Genomic DNA, 20632 nt, shown 5'->3' with positions numbered 1-20632 from the left:
CTAACGGTAAATTTACCTTTCTTATCTTCAGCCCATACCATTCTATCTTTTGCAACCGATTCACTAATGGGGATACTAAGGATCACCTCTACATCCTGGGGTAGAAAAAGACCCCTTACTAGTTCTATGTCCCACTCCATTGCTTCATCTTTTAGCAAGCCCCAAACCATTTTAATTTGGTTTCCAGGCCTTTCTAGAGTGACAACCCTATAAGTGTTCCGGGTAGTGAGCCATTAATCTTGCCATACCCGTATACTATGACCATCTCCTACCTGCCATCTCAAACCCTGTTTGACTAGGTCTTGGGCTGCCATTATGCTCCTCCAAGCAAAGGAAGCTTTCTTGCCTACCTTAACATTTACGAAATCCCTATTAGGAAAGTATTTAGCCTTATAAACCCGAGAAAAAAGGGAAGAGGAATTAGTTTGAAGTCGCCACCCCTATTTAGCTAATAGGGCAAGATTAAAGGACTTCAAGTCTCTAAAACCCATCCCCCCTTTTTCCTTCAGAAGGCACATTCTTTCCCAGCTCATCCAAGCCACCTTCTTCTCACTCTTCACTTGTCCCCACCAAAATTGTCTCACCATTCCAGTCATCTCCTCACAAAGCCTGTTGGGAGCTTGAAGTAGCTCATAGTATAAGAAGGAACGACCTATGCAATTGCCTTAATCAAGACTTCCTTCTCTGCATTTAACAAAAGCTTTTCCTTCCAACCCACAAGTTTGGATACTAGTTTATGTTTCAGTTGAGCAAATGTGTTCTTCTTTGATTTACCAATCAACGAAGGTAGTCCTAAGTAGGATTCATGGGGTTTGATAACCTAGGCACCAAACATGGACTTGATGGCATCCTGTGTGCGTATGGGGGTATTTCGGCTAAAGAAGAGTGTCGTCTTGTTTCTATTCAGTTGTTGACCCAAAGAGGACTCATAGACTTGCAAAATTCTTTATACTTCAGCCCCTTCCTTCTCCATTGCCTTACAAAATATCAAACTATCATCCGCAAAGAATAAGTGTGAAATTTGTGGACCCCTAGCTGAGGCAGACACTCCTTTCAATTCATTCCTCAGCGATGCCTTGTGCAACAGAGCCAACAAACCTTCCACACAAAGTAGGAAGAGATATGGAGAGAGTGGATCTCCTTGTCGAAGGCCACGGGTTGGTGTGATCATCCTACAAGGTTGGTCATTGAGTCTAATAGCATATGTAACAGAGGACAAACATGCCATTACTATACGAATCCACCGCGCATGAAACCCCAACTTCTCCATTATTTGTTGCAAACACCTCCATTCCACTCGATCATAAGCCTTACTCATGTCCAACTTCAATGCCATTTCACCATCCTTGCCTTTCCTCTTCCTGTGAATATGGTTCATTAATTCATGCGCCACAAGAACATTGTCTGTGATGAGCCTCTCTGACACAAAAGCATTTTGGTTTTCACATACTATATGCTTTAAAACAACCTTCATTCAGTTGACCACCACCTTGGAAGCAAGCTTATATACCACATTACACAAACTTATAGGCCTGTAGTCAGTGACTCTAGAGGGGGTTTTTGTCTTAGGAAAGAGCACAATGTGGCACACCATGATTGAGAAAGTCAACTATAGTTTGTATGACAACAAAATTTACAGTAGGCCAACAATGTTGAAAAAATAAAGGAGGCATACCCTCAGGACCTAGCACCTTCAACGGATGCATCTGCTTAAGGGCTTTCTTAGCCTCGACCGCTCGAAAATCCTGCAATAGAACCCCATTCATTCTGTTAGTAACTTTAGGGAGTATAGCTTCCAACAATTCTTCACTAACTGTTGGGCATGAAGAAGTAAACAGCTCTTGGAAATACTCTACAAGAATATGACCCATGGTCTCTTCCCCATCCTGCTAGTTACCATTAGAATCTGGTAGCCTAGTAATGGTGTTCCATTGATGCCTTTTTGAGACTTTCTCATGAAAGAAAGAAGTGTTGCTATCCCCTGACTGTAGCCAACAATTCCTTGACCATTGCTTCCACATCTCTTCCTCCGCCGAAAACAACTTTTTTAGCTCCACTTTTGTCGCATGAATCTCTTCCATGTTGGCCCCACCCCCTAGTAAGCACTCAAGTCATTGAAGCTTCTTCGTAAGTGAAGCTATTTTTCGGCCTACATAGCCAAAGTTTGTACTGTTCTAGCTTTGCAGAGAGCTACGACACTCATTCATGCACCGCCCAAATTGGTTTTGGCTCCCCGGAATTCGGCCTCTCTCTCAAGCCTCCTTCACTACCCCATCACATTCTTCCTCCTTAATCCACATGGCCTCAAACCTAAACAAACATTGCCTTCTTTTATTCCTACTCTTTGGTGTGAGAGCTTTAAGTATCAACATGTTGTGGTCTGATGAGTAAGTGGCCACATTGTAAAGCCTTACTTGAGGAAACAAAGAAGCCCAGTTTGTAGAGACCAAAGCCCGGTCTAATCTCTCAAGGACCCACCCATGTCCCCTAACCGCCTACTCCAAGTGAAATCTGGACCCATGAAGCCATTGCCTCTAAGTTTGCTTTATTGATAGCTGAAGAGAAGGCCCTCATCTACCATTCAGGTTTCTCCCATCCACCTACCTTTTCTCCCTTATGGCTTATCTTGTTGAAATCTCCCATGCAAACCCAAGGTAGCACACTCCTTGTGCTCAAGTTCACTAGCAATGCCCAAGACTCTTCTCTTTTGCTGATTTCAGGGTGGCCATAAAATCCTGTAAAGTGCCATTTCTTATTCCCTCCATCCTCCATAATAATCGCATCTATGTGTCTAGGAGAGAAAGTTTGCACCTCTACTAACAACGAATCCTTCCATAAAAGGGCCAAACCCCCACTCTAACGAACACTAGGAACTATCATGCCTTGGCTTCTTTCCAATTTACGCTTAATCTCCACCATTTTCTCCACATTAAACTTGGTTTCCATGAGAAAAACCAAAGGGCCAAACCCCCACTCTAACGAACACTAGGAACTATCATGCCTTGGCTTCTTTCCAATTTACGCTTAATCTCCACCATTTTCTCCACATTAAACTTGGTTTCCATGAGAAAAACCAAGGTGGGATCTTCCTCAAAAATTGTTTTTTAGAGAGTACCAATTGTCCAAGGGTTCTCAAGCCCTCGACAGTTCCAACATATAACACTCATTGTTCCCGGCAAAGCTGCACCGTAGTCGCCGCCGATCCCATTTGTGTGGCCAACAACTTACCAAAAGTTGCAACTTCCTCTTCTAGCTTGGGTCTCTTCCCTACCTCAACATTCTCCATAATTTCTTCCAGGGGAGCCCATGTCTTTCGTTTTGGACCCGAATCTACCTCCTCCACCTCCATACGGGTTATCTCCTTCATGGCGTTCGCCTTCTACAAATTGGACGTAGCCACCCCCACGTTTTCTTTCCCAGTCTTATTTGCATGTGCGTGAAGCTTTTTTCGGTTTGGGCTCTTAACTTTTTTATTACTTCCTCATTCAGTTGCACCTAGTACCTTAGTCCCAACTTGGAATAATTGTGGCTCCATCACTTGAGCAAGTGGATTTTTTAATTCAACAAGCCCGTCATCAGCTTTAGTTCGGCCCAAAACACCATGCGGCCCACTTCTATGTAGCCTACACCCAAGTCCATGCGTTGAATCTTCACCTCCCCTATCTTCCTTCTTGTTCGCTGACACCTTCATCTCGGATTCCAGTGCCCATGCCTTGAAAATGTTCTCCACATTACATCTTATGTCAGCTTTACTTGAAATCTCGACGTCAAGCTCTCTCAACTGCTCCTCAAAATCCGGTTTTCCTTTTTCCCATGACAGCTTTTCCTTGATTCTCTTGCTTTCCAGTTTCAAACTTTCCATGTCAGCCCTATCAATGTTAGTCTCCGCTACTCCATGGGATTGACGGTGCACAATAGAGGCTACCGTTTGCAGTCCAGGCTGCAGCTCGCGTTTCGTCAGCCTCGCCCCCAACTGCCCAAGACTTGCTCTCTCCTTAGTTCGCTGCCCAAGCACCACAAGCGTTTTCTGTAGTCGGATTGGGATTGCATGTAGCCAAGGACCATTTTGCTTGTCCTCTGCGTTTATCGAACCTGCACTACGGAGCCAATCTATGCACTCCTATCATCACGGTCCATTCTACCACACAAGTAGTAAAATACAGGTAGACGTTCATACTTGAACTCAACCCGTCATGAATTCGAACCCCCCATACGCACTATCCTTCCCCAGCATAACAATTGCGAGATATCCAGTGTTACTCTAATCCTCAGATAACAACCCAGACTAAATCCTTTATCCCCTATATCCACCTTTTCTACCTTGCCCAAAATTCCTCCAATACGTAAACCTGCCTCCCTTGTCTGGCTCAAGGTTGGTAAGCCCTGAATCTGAACCCAAAAGATAGCTTCATGAAAGGTTAGAGTTGAGACTGACTCGCCCACCTCTAGCTTATGCAACAGGAGAATGTACTTGTCAAAGGACCACGGCCGTTGTAATAGAAACTTGTCCAAATCTTCCTTCTCCTGAAACAAAAATAGAACTCTATTCTCTCCCATATCATTGACCTCAAAGTCTCTCTTTGTTCTCCACACTGATCGTAATGCCCGCCCTATAGCTTCTAAGTTCACTCTCCGTTTGGTACAAAACTTCCCAGCCAGCACCAAACCTTGGTCTACCCCTTGAAGGGCTAGATCTACTTCGCTTCCTTCCCTCTCCAAGAGTTTAAGGTTCGCACACTTGTTTGTGATTGCATCCATTCGTGCTTAATCTCTAGATTCCACCGATAGAGCGGAAAAAGAAATTGCCTAAAGGCAAAGAAGTTTCACCCCCAGGCTTCACCAAAGCCTAGAGAGAAAAAAGGTTGCGTCTTTGGAGGTAACTGGGAATCTATTTTGCTTTATGCATATTATGCCCCACATTAGTAGTATCTTTGTATCTTTTTAAATAACTAATGTGGGTTGCACGTGCAACATGCTGCCCCTTTAGTGAAAGAATTAATATAGATTTTTTTTTTTTTTTTTTTTGGTTTAAGAAATATGAAATTATGTATTTAAATTTAAAATAGCTATTTAAATATCTATTTAGTATTTACTATGACAATTTCTTAGAACCTATTTACTAAATGTAATATCTACTCACCAAAAAATGCTACAAAGAATGATAATGAGTGTCATCATCTTTCCACAATATTTAAATTTTTGCAATGAATGATAATATATGCTACAATTTTTGCAATGAATGAATGATAAATTTTTGAAAATCTTCATCAAACTAAATATTTGCAACCATCTACAATGAAGATTTTGTTATTCATACTTCATTCTTTATCATCTTATTTTATGAGTCTAATTACGATGTTTAGCTTACTTATTTTTAATGAGCACCCTTTTAAGTAGGAAAAGAAATTAAAAAAAAAAAAATAACAAAATAACAAAAGACATCTATCATCAAAGTTTCTATTAAATAAAATTATAAATATAGAAGATTTAAACCTAATAAATTAGTGTTCTCTAGGTAACAAATAAAACACTATATATCATCATTCTAACTTTCCAAGCATGACTACCAGTCTACCACATAATATTCAAAATACAAGAAGAAAATTTTGGGACATTAAAATTTAGTAGGAGTATTTTAGACATTGCATAATGGAAATTTTAGGAATTATAAGATTTCGTTAGGGTTTAACTAAGAGAGTAACAGTGGGAGTATATGCTCATTTACATAATATAAAGGAGAAAATTATTCAACTTTAATTTAGGGGGAAATGAAACTACCCCAAACATAAAGGAGAAAAGTGCTACTTCGTCAATTTGTGTGTGTGTAAAACAATGTTTTTTTTTTTTTTTTTAACTTGAAACAATGTGTTAAAAAAATCAACCTAAAAAAATTATGTATAAGACAATGAATTTTGGTTCAACAAATTGACTAAACCAAAAACGAAGTCTAGGAACACAACAAAATGTCACAACATTTTTACAATACCTTTATTTCTACCTATGGTGGGTTTTGGTCTAATATTTTATTATTTTATTTTAGAGTAATGTTACATCCAAAATATTTTCATAATAAATCCTAGGTGGTAAATTGTTACTGTTTTTAAATTAGGCTAACCACTTTTGACCGTGCATTAAAAAAAAAACAACAAATAACAAATAAAAAGCCAAGTGAAGAAAATTGTGCCTAAAACAATGAATTTTGGCTTACTGAATTTGACTAAACAAAAAAAGAAGCCTAGGAAGAAAACAAAATGTCACACAAAATAGAATCCTAGGAACACAACAAAATGTCACAACATTTTCACAATTTTTTTTATTCCCAGCTGTGGTAAGTCTCAGTTTGATATTATTATTTTATTTTTTACGTCCACAACATTTTCATAACAAATCTTAGGTGAAAAATTATTACTGGTTTTAAAATTATACATTAAAAACAAACAATCAAAAAAACAACACAAGAAAATTGTGTGTGAAACCGTGAATTTTAGCTCACTCAATTTGACTATATTAAAAAAGAAGTCTAAGAATACAACAAAATATTACAACATTTTCACAATACCTTCATTTTTAGGATTCGAAGAGATATTTTTTATTTTATTTGAGAGAAATGCTACATTCATAATATTTTTAGAACAAATTCAAAATGACAAGTTGTTATTAGTTTTAAACTGAACCCACTATTGATATCACTTTTTTATCCATCAAAAATACATTGCCACATAAAATTTGTTGTGAAATTATTGTGAAAATGTTATGGACATAGCATTACTCCGTAAATTTTAAAATCAAGCAATTTTTCCCTTAATATTTTAGAAAATAGCAAATATGCGATATTGTTATTCTCTCAATTAAACTTTAACAAAAGCTTATGATTCTTAAAATATTTATTGTGTAATGTCTAAAATACTCTCACTAAATTTAACACCCCCAAAATTTTCTTCATATATTTTGAGTTTTAGATAGTAATAATTCTCAGTCTCTTATTTTATTATTTTATTTTGACCTTTAAAAAATTGACATCTTAATAATTATAAAAATATTGTAAAAATGTGTTGTATTAGTTAACTATGTATGCACATATAAATATTTAAAAGAAAAGACAAAAAGAGCACAAGCAAAACCGGCATACGATGGAAAAAAGAAAAGAAAAGAAAAAGAGGCCCATGAACAGAGAAGATTATCAAATAATTATGAAAATATTGTAAGAATTTATTAAGTCGGAATAATTGAATATGTATGTATAAATAATAAATATTTAAAGAAAAGACAAAAAACAAAAAGCACAAATAAAACTGGTAAAAAAAAAAAAAAAAAGGGCCAAAGCAGTGAAGTACAGTGCGGGTTAAATAAACCAAAATCACTGTAGATGGGACGGGCTCTTTGCATATAGTTAATAGAAATAGAAATAGATGTGGCATACATCCCAGCCTTTCATTTATTATAAATCAATCCTGGCCATGAAATGGAGTGTCTCTGTTCCCATGGGAAATGGAGAGGTCCAAATCCTATAATATAGAGACAAAAAAAAAAAAAAAAAAAAAAGCACAAATAAAACCGGTTGAAAAAAAAAAAAAAAAAAAAAGCCCAAAGCAATGAAGCACAGTGCGGGTTAACTAAACCAAAATCACGGTAGATGGGACGGACTCTTTGCACATAGTTAATAGAAATAGAAATAGAAGTGGCACACATCCTAGCCTTTCATTTATTACAAATCAATCCTGGCCATGAAATGGAGTGTCTATTTCCACGGGAAATGGAGAGGTCCAAATCCTATAATATAGAGACAAAAAAACAAAAAGCACAAATAAAATCGGTTGAAAAAGAAAAAAAAAAAAAAAACCCAAATGGCTTATACGCCAGAAAACAAGACAGGACTCCCTCTGTCCCTCAATCTCAGCAGCTGGGTCCCACAGCTGTGTGGGACCGTGGCTGTGAGAGAGTTGGTGTATATAACTTTTGGTACATTAGTAATAGACGTGGGACACATCCTAGCCTTTAATTTATTATAAATCAATCCTGGCCGTGAATACTTCACACCCGCGTGTGGCTTAATTCCTAATAATTTTTTTTTTTTTTTTTTTGGTTGAACCTTTTTTTTTTTTGAGAAAATTTTGGTTGAACCTAATAAACATCACTACTAGGAATAGTATTCGGACTATGAATAGAAATAGAAATAAAAATAGAAGTGGGACATATCCTAGCCTTTCATTTATTATAAATCAATCCTGGCCGTGAATACTTCACACCCGCTCTTTCTTTCTTTTTCTGAGGAGTAGTCTCTCCGCTCTATAATATGAAATGGAGAGGTCCAAATCATATAAATGCATCTCACGCATCACTCGGATCCTCAATCTGCTTCCTTCCTTCTCCTCCTCCTCACACGGTTTACAGGTTTTGCACAAGGCAGCACAACGTCCCTCGCTCTTCCTAATTCCTATACTTTGACAATTCTAGGCAATCGTCTCCTCCTATGGCAAGGTAACACTAGCTAGCTAAAGTTATAGTGTGTGAATTCCTTTTCCTGTAATATTGACACAATTTCTTTTTGCAACAGCTTGCGTTTGAGCGTTAAAGATGTTACGGAAATCGTGACCCTCCTGATTCTAATTCTTAAACTCACTGCTAAACTCCGCGAGTGTATAAGATATTTCAGAAGAGGTGGTCAGAACTTGGCAGCAAGACGGCGGTGACGGCACTACCAACAACAAAATGGGTACTGAATCTTACAACTCTATTGTAGCCTCTGTTGAAGCTTCTGCATCTGCTAGAAATGGAGCAAATAGTACTCTTTCTTACTATTACTTAGAATTCCATGCTGCTTCTTTTTTCTTTTTCTTTTTTCCCTCCTATGGCTTAGTTCAATAAGGTAGCATGGTGAGGTGTTTTTTTGACAGGTAGACAAGTTTTTCTTGGGGCCATTATACTATCCTTGTAGATGTAGTACTATGGGCCAAATAATGGGCTTTGTTCTTGATCTTCTCAATCGGCCCTTTCTAATGCACTGTGTTTCCTTAATAGGGTATATCTGGGGTGTGAATTTTATGGTTTGTGTTGTGTTCGTTATATTGATTAAAATTTAATCTCATTCATCCCTATCCAAAAAAAAGAAAAAGAAAAAGAAAATTGAGATGTGAGATTGGTGGATCTACTTCTTGTTTTGTAAATTTCTCAAAAAAAAAAAAAAAATCACTTCTTGTTTTGTAATGTTTTTTTTTTTAGCTGCGTGTGGCTTAATTCCTAATAAAAGTAATGTTTTTATCATGTATGCATGCCAATATATATTATTGGATTATTGTGCTGGTGTATGCCCAGTCAATTTGAATTGATCTAAATTGGCAAAGTTCTATTACGGATTGGTTTTTTTTTTTTTAATTATTAATTTTTATTTTGCAAAAGATTTTGGTTTTTCTTTTTGTAAAGTGGACCCCAAAAGAATTTTTTTGAAGGGCTAAGATTTATGTAAGATTATAAGGTAGTTGCTGGATTTTGTCATCTTTTAAAGCCTGAATTGAATTTGGGCTAGGATTGGGTCAAAAAGTGGAGGTAATTTGGGGCTTGTGCAAACTTGACTAAGTAGTGCATTTCAGTCCTGGTTGTTGGGTAGTATGGGCCCAAAACTGGGCTTTGTTCAAGATCTTCTCAACCGGATCCTTTGTTGTGCTGTGTCCTTTCTGATAGGTTCATTTAGTGTGTATTGTCAATTGTGTAGCTTGTATTGTGGTTTTGTTGTTATGTTATAATAAAATTTATTCTCATTCATCCCAAAGAGTTACATAATTTGAGATATGACGTTCTCTTCATTTCAGATTTGGATATACTGACTTGATTTTATCATAACTTGAGATTAGCATGAAATTTGGGGTGAATTGAGTTAACACATATAACTTATAACCTGAAGAATATCATAATTTTGGAAATTTTTAGTCATTTTAAATTTAAAGCCAAAGTGATGAGGAAATCAATTATGTTAGGCCAAATTTGTTGGGTCCCTTAGTGTTTGGTTTTAGGCTTGAAAACTTTCAAGTACGACCAACATTGTTAAAAAAAATTTGGAGTAATTAATCCAAATTTGCAAGAACTTTATTTTGAGACCCATGATGTGTTTCATTACTGATATTTGATGGTTTAGGCTATAAATTTATGAAGGTCATGATGTAGATCGCTTAGGAATTTGCTTTGGTTCCATTTTATTATCCAAAAACATTCTTTTATTGGTTGGTCAGTTATAAACAACAAACTCTCCACACGAGATAGAAATTGTCTTGAAAGTAGAGATCATATCTCTTCTTAGAATGTTCTTTCACTTGAAGAGTTTGGGATGACATGATAAAGTTGTCTAGTTTCAAATGCTCAGTTTGTGTGAGAAGACTTGATTGCCGGGGGCTAGAAAGTTAAAAGGGAAGGGGCTTAGAGTTAGGGGTGTGCATGGGTCGGGTTAAGGGGATTTTTTGACCCAACCCATTATAGTGGGTCAAAAAAAATTCAACCCAACCTAACTCATCACATAAGTCCAACCAATCCACATGGGTCGAGTTGAACCCATGGGTTTGACAAATTTTTTATTATTATTATTATTAAATTGAGTAGAAAAAATATAAATGTAAATATATTAAAAAAACCCAAAGATTAGTATCAATGTAATTCCTTAAAGGCAAACAACACTGATGACTAAACAACAATAGTAATTTACTAGGGTTTGTGTGAACTAATTCGCTTTTATATAAGATAGAGAGAGCTAGTTATTTTTAAAATTTTATTAATTAAATACTATATATATATATATTAAATATATAGGTGGGTCAGGTTGGGTTTGGCGGGTATGGAATTTTATGACCCAAACCCAACCCAACACGCTATCAAAAAAAATTTTATAACCCAACCCAACCCACCAAGCCCTAAAAACCGACCCAACTCGGTGGGTTGGGTTAGGTCGGGTCGGTTTTGGCGGGTTGACTGCACACCCCTACTTAGAGTAATAAACTACAAACTTGCTTAATGGTCAACAATCTCTATTTGTTGTAATTGCGGGATTGTTCCAAATGGTATTTTAATTTGATTCTAGAACTCTTGTGCTACCATGTGTTTGTCCGTGTTATTGTGCTGTCCATCTGTATAGATGTGTTGTTTAGTTGTTAGTGCAATTTTTCTTTGCTACTTGCTTTGGCTTGTTTTGATAGTGTAGTTAGATTTGTAATTTGGTCATCGTAGCATGGAGGTTCCCTATGTTGGTGTCTTCCCTTTTCTGGTTTGGGAGTTTTCATTATATACTATGTTTTTTTTTTCAATAAATGTAAGCTGGATTACTAACAAAATAAATAAATCACTTAGGAAATATAAATCAGTGTAAACACAAATTTTTCTTAATTGTAGAAAATCAAACAATTGAAAAGAAATAGGTTTGCAAATATAAATATGTATTGATGTATAATGAGTACAATCTCTATTTTGATTCTTTTACAAAAGAATACCCTCTGATTCTATCTTCATTGAATTTGACTCGAACAAGAATCTTCTTGATTTTGATTGGAAGATGGATTGATGGGTCTTCACAATAAATCTCTAGCTTCGAGCTTATTAGAGATTTATTGTCCTTCAAGTTCTTCAAGTTCTTTGAATGTTCTTTAAGTTCTTCAAAGATTCTTCAAAGTTTCTTGAGACGGAATTTCTCCAAAGCTTAGGCCTCTTGAAAACTTGGTCTTGAAAATGAGAGGGGATGTCCTCTATTTATAGTGATTTCAGAGGATAAGCTCCACTATGAATTGATATGCTTGAAAGTATGTAGCAGACTTTTGATTGGTCCAAATTCTTCTTAGAGATAATTATCTCTATTTATCTATTTTGATAAAGATCATATTTTGATAAAGATAATAATCAACAAAGATAAATAATTATCTCTATTTAATTTATTCAATAAAGATAATTATCTACCAATTTTGAATAGAAAATTTATCTTTATTTTATTTTTTTATTTATTTTAATAAAGATAATTACCCATAAATTTTGAATAGGAAATTTATCTTTATCTTGTGGGCCAAATGACATATGGCAAATTTTGATATGCCAATGTGATGTCAATTTGGATGACACATGTCATTATCTAATTTAATTAATTTAATGACATTAATTTAGAATTTGCCACTAAACTTTGATGTGGCATTTTATAATTGGCTTAAAATTTTGCCTCTTAAAATCAGTTAACCTAATTTTGGGAAAACTGGGTCATACTCCATTTGGACAACAAGGTGATGGATTTGGTTGAATTTTGATAGTCTTGATATCAAATTTCGATATTGCCATTTTAAGTGTGGAACCAAGTACGTATCAATAGTTAAATCCTTATATCATTTTTATTACCTCGTATTCTCTTAGATATAAATAGATATTGGCGTGTTTATTTTCACCGAGTCATCAAATCCTATATTAGGTTCTGCTTTATATTGTTTGGGGCTTTCAACATAAAAATTGTTTGTCGATTTGAAGTAAAGTGGACTTTAGATAATGATTCCTTTCAAGATATTATATTATATATGTATAATTGGAATGAAGATTTGCTAAATAGTGAATCTTTTATGTAAAAGTTCTTTCCATACATAGTTATCTATTTTATCATGAATATATATATATATATATATATAATGATATTGTTAAAGGAAAAGAAAACATCTAATAATCGTCTAGACTATAATCTTTGACAACACAATGCTAAGATTTGGTCTTTAGATAAAATATTGTTTATTGCAGTGTGGTGCATTGTTATTGTTATTGTTTGCTCTTCAAAACCATTGTTATTATTTTCTCTTCTGAGTTATTGTTATATTTTACCTCATTGAGGTTATTGTTTGCCATGAGATTCACCTACCGACTATTAAAAATGTCTTCGATGGTTAATATTTTATACACTACTTATTGTTTATTGTTATTGACAAATTGTTTGTGAAAAACAACTTTACTATTAAGTGTATTACTATCTATTATTATAAGTAGTTTACCCAATGATGAAGTAATGTTCCTATAATTGAATTGTGGCTTATTGAAATTGGGTAAATCTTTTAAGAGAGCATTTGTTTATTTAACAAGTTATATGTTTTTCACTGTATAGTTAAATGTTCACGTCCAAAATAGGTTTCATTGTTTCTACTAAATTACTTTCATACTATTGATAAATATTTTGTAAAATTTAATACATTGTCTATTATAATGTGTATTTTCACTTGACAATATCGTGTGATGTAGTCTCTTGTTTAGCTGTTAGCTCACCCCCTTTTTCCACCATTTTCAGATTAGTGCAGTGGACTCTCTCAATGAAATAAATTGGTGACTGTTGGAGGTGTGATCTAAAGACTGCATGTGTTTCCCTATGGCTTCATCTTGTGTGTGTATATTGTATGGTTTGTATTGTGGTGTTGTTATGCTGAATAAAATTTTGATATGTGAGATAGGCAACCCTGCTTCTTGCTTTGTAACATGTTGACTTGTAAAACTCTTGTAATTTTCTGGAGTGTGTGGCTTACGTCTTAATAAAAGAATCGTTTTTATCATTGGTTATGTGTATGACCAAACCATTTGTGTTCATCAAATTGGCTAATTTTTATCATAGATTGTAGGTTTTTTTTTATATGTGCTACGTCCACAATATTTTCATAACAAATCATAAGTGGTAAGTTGTTTTTGGTTTTATTTTGAATCTACAACTTAAATTGTTTTTTTACTCACTCATAACAATCAATAACAACCTACCACTTATGATTAGTTGTGAAAATATTGTAGATATAACATTTCCTTCTTCTTTTTTCTTTTTTCTTTTTTCTTTTTTCTTTTTTTTTTTGCGCAAAAGATTATGTCTTTTTTGTAAGGTGGGCCCAAAAGAATATTCTAAGGGGTGGGTGAAGATTTACGTAAGATTGTAATAGGCAGTTGCGGATTTTTTGATATTGTTAAGCCAATTTGGGCTAGAATTAGGCCTAAAAGGGAGCTATGCTAAGGCTTGTGCACACTGGACTAAATAAAGCTCAGGTTCCGCTTGCCACTGTTAACGAACAAATCTCACAGCCTTGCATTCAAAGCCCCTCTTTTAGTCAAATTATTCCAAGTCTTCTACAGTATTTTGTACATGAGCCGCAATTCGAAGTCACCTATTACAAATTCTAAGAATAAAGCTCTTGATATAAAGCTCCTTTTTAGTTTTATAACAATCACAAGGTGACTTTCCCTGAATTTTGTTATATGTCTGAAAGCCCAGAGCTGAATTAAGGCCTAATGATCCCTTTTTGGGTCCTAGATTGTAGTCCTGACCATGTTAGCTTTGGCATGTTGCCTTGACGCATAGAGATACCAAGGCCACACATGCACACAGAAATAACTAAACGGTAAAAAAATAAAAAGACAACACCAATTCCAACCCTAATAGACCTACCTAATTGTTTTGGATTTTAAAGTTTCATTTCTTTGCTTTAATCAATTGGCAATATTCACAAAATGCCATGGTGGAGAAACTCATTCGTCTCAACTCTCGAACTAGAAGAGTCAAAATTTGCAAGGCCGAAAGCAGCGGATCTTTAGCCCAGCTCTCACAATCCCTCAATTATCTACCCATTTAGGCCCAAGTTCCATTCCTAGTCAAACTTCAAGCTTTAAACCATAAAATGGTCACAAGGCTCTCAATCCAACAACTACCAGTCTACCGTATACATATCTTTCGTTCTTTTGGCAAATCGGAAGGTTGGGTTATAGAAAGCTTTTTTTTTTCGATTAAATAATAATGAGGAGCTTTATTGCACAAAAAGGATAGGATCTATCCGGCTATCCCCATCAACAGCAACAGCATCCAGCACCACACTAGAGATAGCCAAGATGAGGATAATTCCTACCCAATTAAAATCAGCCCATTTTGCAACTTAATTTGGAGAGAAACCTTGTCGTGAGAGAAATAATTTGAATGTTACTACATGATTGGCTTGCCAAAAAGTACAGGAAGATAAACGTTATCTAACTTCTGCAATACAGGTTTCAATCGTCCAATGGGGTAATCACATATAAGGCATCACCTTCAAGCAAAGCTTACTTGAAACCCAGGTCAGTTGCCTTTGTGATAGCAAGAAGGGCTGCTCTAGTCTTAGCACTAAGTAGGTTATCTGAATCCTCAACCTCAGCGCAATGAAGAGGACCTAGTTAGCCTTATGGTTTCTGCCAATACAGTCTAGTCACGGCGCAGAACTAAATAAGAATCAAGAACAACTACACACTAATTGATGCATCCTTTTTTCCAAGGGGTAGCACAATTATGTCTCGGCACTAATACTAAATAATCCAAACCCAATGAAAAATTAAGCATCATTTTCAGGTGCTTCACAGCAAATAAGGGGGGGGTGGGGATTTTAATTTGCCAGTGTTAGGTAATAGGCATTAGGGGTCCAACAACACGACCATAAAGAAGCTTATAGAGTTATAGTTCAGATGCATACACTACACTCATAAAGGTTAGCTTTTAATTGCCTAAAAACAAATATTGATAATGATGATCATAAACATCATTTAAATTTAGAAATATTATTTAATATTGCCATGTGGAGTACCCCAAATTATCCAATAAAAAACCGGCCCTTGCTACAAGAGTTAACTATTGTGCATCAAACCATTGATTCCATCAGAAGGAACAATAATATGGTTTTATTAAAGTGCTAAAAAAATCATATTATTGTACATAGTTCTCATCTCTTCAATGAAACAAAGATATAAATATCATTCCCTGTCATAACCAAAATTCATTGATAAAAATAAAAGATAAACGCTTCTGAAGATATCAAGCTACAAATACAAAATTTGGAAAATCTTCCGTATGTTAGAATTTTGAAACCATGAACAAATTATAACTCCTTGAGATATTTCCTTCTTCTTCCTAATCTTTCGATTGGGTTGATATTGAATCTCTTCGTGGACGGTGCTTCTTCCATTTCAGTTTGGGCAATGCCATGATCCAAGATGGTACTTCACAACCTGAGGATTTCATCGAATTAGCTATGTTCCGCAGAAAGGGAAGATCTGCCTCAGTGTAAAAAGTAATAGCTTCTCCTGTCCTCCCTGCTCTGCCTGTCCGACCTATATGGAAGAGTGATACAGTTGGTCATGGGGACCACAAAAAAGTCATTTGCCCCCAACACAGAGGCATGTAACTTTTTCAATCATTTCAAAGCAATCTTACAATTCTAGTGATAAGCATTTCGTCATATCACAAGTAAGTAACAGATCTAAGGGCTCAGGAATTATTTGAAAAGTGCATGAAGTAAAGGCAATGTTTATTGACAATCATCATCATAACCATACACATAGATTAATAGTATAACAGCTAGGAGCAGTTAGAGATAAGCCACATACCAATCCTGTGAATATATGCGTTATAAGAGTCTGGAAAATCATAATTGATCACGCAGTTGACACCTTTAAAATCCACACCCCGGGCAATAACATCAGTGGCAATCAAAACCCATGTTTTGCCAGCTCTGAAGTCATCGACAACATTATCTCGCTGTATTAAGTTTAAGAAATTAGTATTAAGTATACTATTTTTTTTTTTTGATAGGTCGGTATTAAGTATACTATGACTGTTGGAACATAATGGAATCTACAACTCAAAAACATGATAACTTAAAAAAGAAAAGAGGAAATTCTGTTCTATGGAACTTCAGCACCAAAATGTAGTTTAATGACTTCTCAGGCCATTATAGTAGGTTACAGAAAAAGAAGACTCAAAGCCCCAGTAGAGTGGAAAAGTTATAAAGAGAATGACAAGGGAGTTTAGGAATGTGTACAAGTTATATCTTATAACAAAATAATGGGAATAGGATTTTACCTGCAATTGGGACAAATCAGAATGGATGACATCAACTCTGATTTTATCATATGCCAGTTCACCATATAGTTCCTTTGCCCGCTCCTTGCTTTGAACAAAGATTAATATGGGTGGATTCAAACTCTACTGACAAGCACAAGATACAAGAAGCAGTTTGGTCAGGAAGATCAAAATACTCTTGTTGAACAATCTGCTGCCTTAATAGGCATTTTAAGTCAAATTTTGTTTAATTTTTGAAAAAATTCATCATTTTTAAGCAAAGAGAATTCTTAAAGATACTAAACATGCTGAGAGATAAACTGATAAAGCAGAATGTGGTATACCTCTGCAAAGCTTTGATGAAGAGCAAGAAGTTTCCCTTCTTCACTCCCGGCAAAAACCAATTTCTGTTTAATCAATTCTGAAGCAGTGTTCCTGATCATATTTTCAAAAAAGTAGAATATATGTCAATTATTAGGGAAACTAAAAGAGATGCATTTTAAAGAATCCTCCACAGCTTCATAATAAAGGTCAATCTTACTTCCTGCCAATAATAACTCGAACAGCATCATGCATTCTTGTGCGTGCAAGCTCCTCAACAGAGTCAGGCAATGTAGCACTAAACAGGGACTGTATTATTGAAGGATTTGAGCAAGCTTTGACCACAGAATCAATCTGCTTTAACATACCAAGCTCAAATAGCTTATCAGACTCATCCAGGACAAGATACTCAACCCTGCATGTCACCAAAATCAATTGAAAGCATTTCAAACCGTTCTTTTTACAACTGATAGATGTCTACATTCTACAATGTATATTATCCTATAAAATTGCTCTATAGTAAAAAAATTCCACCCATGTTCCTTTTATCTTTTAATATTTAAACAGAAACCCAGCAGGGAGAAATAAAACATCCATCATTTTCCCAACTGAACTAACATCAAATTTGTATTTTTTTTAAAGCCTTCAGTGTCAAAAGAGAGGGATCTTCTTCACATTAGAAGAAGTTTATATTTTTATTAGAAAATTACACACGCACCCCACAATTCTTATACACAACCTTATTCTCCATCCCATTATTAAGGGTCCTGAAGTGCCATTTGAGCTACAGCTCATTGGCCACATTGGAGGGCATTTAAAGGTTACATTGAACTAGTCAAAGGATTTTTTTACCAAACCATCTAAAAGCATGAATTAGAAAGCATAAACAAGGTATCAACATCACACACCTACTTAAGTTGATCTTTTTTTTCCGAATAGCCAATCTTAACCTAAGTGGTGTTGATATGAGTATATCACAAGGCAGCTTTGACAAATCAGCTTTTCCTACTAGCTGTTTTGTCATTAATTTGATGCGAAATTTTTTCCCTTTAGCCAATTTCTTGCACTCTCTGGTTGTCTGAGCAGCTAACTCTCGGGTAGGACAGAGGATAACAGCTCGGATGCCATCAGTAGATGCATGCTGATAATATGAATAAAGTTCATTAGGGAAACTCAAGAATCATATCTTGAAAAAGTTGTTAAAAGGCATAAAACAATACCTTAAGTTTCATAAGCATGGGACATGCAAAAGCCAGTGTTTTACCAGATCCAGTTGGAGCACACGCAAAGCAATCCCGGCCCTAACATGAAGGTATGACAAGAGAGCTAACAACAGTCAGAACAATCAAGTCATCAACTCATCAAGTTTAATGAAGCTTATGTTACACACTTAATTTTGTGTATATCCAGAAGTTAAAGAAAAAGAAGAAGTCAAATTAGCCAAAGTGAAAGATAGCGAAAATAGAGGACCATACAGATAAAAGGATCGGAATAGCCTGCCTTTGGATTGGTGTTGGCTCTTTAAATCCTAGTTCTTTCAAATTGCGTAACAAATAGGGCTCACACCCAAATCTGCAAACAAACCACATAAATTCTTATTTTAAGTAATAGTTATAACAACAACAATTTGCATAAAGAAAAAAAAAAATACAAAGTAACTGCAATAATAATACTTTTTAAACATTTATGTAATTGGAAACAGAATGCCCTTCAGAAAATTTTCACCTAATGCTGTAAGAAATAGAAATGGCATTAATCTAGAGAGAGAGAGGTACACAAAAATAAGATTTTCTATATAACACATTACAGTGGTAATTTAATTGTATGAGGTAAAATTTGACAGACACCCCCTCCCCCCCCCCCCCCAAACAACCCCCCAACGGTGATTTTCCCCCTAAGTAATAGCACAATTGGTTGGGAACCAAGTCTCATGAAGCAGAGTTACCAGTTTAAATCTTCCCCCTTCACCCTCCTCTTGAGGCCAAACTCACTCATAATAAAAAGAAGTTAAGAACAAGGACATTAACATATTTACACGAGTAACAATGATGATAGCAAGAAAGAAGATCACGCTGGCAACTTCGTGCAGCAAACATAAACCATGAGAACCTATATATACTCCCTTTACATTCCTGGTGTACCTAAACAAGTATCATTAATAAATTAAATAAATAAAGAATACCTCGAGCTTAATTCATCAAAATTCTGAAGTGGGGTGGCTACATTATTCCCAGAAACATGAATGTTGTACTTCTTACGCGACAACGAATCCCGCTGAAAAACAATAAAGAAGTCAAAATTTTAACAGGACTTCAAAACCAAAAAAAGAAAACAAAATAGACATAATCACCAAAAGAAGCAGCAAATGAACATAGAATAAGAAGAAACCTCTAGTTGCCTATTCAATTCCTTTAGTTTTTTAGAGGGCCCATTTTCGGCTTCATCGTTCTCTTCATTCACTTCTACAGATTTTACAGCTGATTTTGAACTCTTAAAGACATCAAATCCTTGTACCGTTTCCCCTGCCAACACAAAATCCAACAAAAAACAAACAAATTTAGCTTATAACGCTAATTTGAATGCATTTCAAATCAAACCCAGATGAGAAAATTAAGGAAAAGAATTACCAGAACCCACAGACTTTCGTTTCCGCTTCTTGACAGAGAGCTTTCCTTCCTTCTCTTCGGATTTTCCACTTTCAATGAAACTTGAATCCTCTCTCGGTTCTTCACTTTCGTTTATATCTCTCCCTTTCTTCTCCTAAATGAAACACACATAATGTTAACAGATTTAGAATCCCCAACTTTCGCAGAAACCAAACAGAGAACAGTAAACGGTAATAATATATATATATATATATATATAAGAATTAATAATTACCAGGAACTTGGCGAAATCGTTGGAGAACTTCTTCTTGTTGAAGTGAATTCCAGAGAACAAAAAAGATGGGTCTTTTTCCATGATTGAGTTTGAGGACGAGAAGATCTCTCAAAGTTTTGCTCGTTAGGGTTTCTCAGAGGTTTTACAGCTACGCAATTTCACCCTATTTTGTACGGACATTATGTGATTGCTCTTTACTCTTTATTTTCTTATTTATTTTATTGGTAAAAAGAATTTTCTTTTTAATTTTATTTTAAGGGGTTTTTTTTTTTTTTTAAGGGAACCTAGTAAAGGATTTTTTTTTTTTTTAAGAAACAGTATTTTTTTTTTAGAAATAAAAATAATAATACTTAGTAGAACACATGAACGCGAAAATAGTATTTTAATTTTTTTAAAATAGACTTATAATATACTAGCTTATAACCTCATGTATTTGCATAAATATACTTAAAATATATATGTATTAAAATGCATAATATAATTCTTACCTATATAATTTAAATATTATTAATAGTCATTATTTTTTTTTAACTCTTTAAAAAATTTTGTAAGAATATTATTAAGTAGAAAATGTAAATTGTCATAGTTTTAAAATTTCTTATGTTT

The 20632-nt window shown here is 35.1% G+C and overlaps 1 protein-coding gene across 1 annotated transcript; it reads right to left on the bottom strand.

The window, feature by feature from the left end:
- Positions 1–15638: 15638 nt before the first annotated feature.
- On the bottom strand, positions 15639–20215 carry LOC115954099 (DEAD-box ATP-dependent RNA helicase 57). The gene is made up of 12 exons (XM_031071968.1): positions 20027–20215; positions 19774–19906; positions 19535–19668; positions 19329–19420; positions 18622–18718; positions 18367–18447; positions 18055–18287; positions 17367–17561; positions 17170–17260; positions 16847–16969; positions 16372–16522; positions 15639–16095 (listed from the first exon to the last, which is right to left on the bottom strand). The coding sequence occupies exons 1-12, from the start codon at positions 20105–20107 to the stop codon at positions 15896–15898; spliced, it is 1611 nt and encodes a 536-aa protein (XP_030927828.1). The 5' UTR covers positions 20108–20215; the 3' UTR covers positions 15639–15895.
- Between the last annotated feature and the right edge of the window lie 417 nt (positions 20216–20632).

The sequence above is a fragment of the Quercus lobata genome, chromosome 7, assembly GCF_001633185.2.
Source record: "Quercus lobata isolate SW786 chromosome 7, ValleyOak3.0 Primary Assembly, whole genome shotgun sequence".
In the NCBI taxonomy this organism is placed as follows: Eukaryota; Viridiplantae; Streptophyta; class Magnoliopsida; order Fagales; family Fagaceae; genus Quercus; species Quercus lobata.
This window is presented reverse-complemented; position numbering and strand designations above follow the sequence as displayed.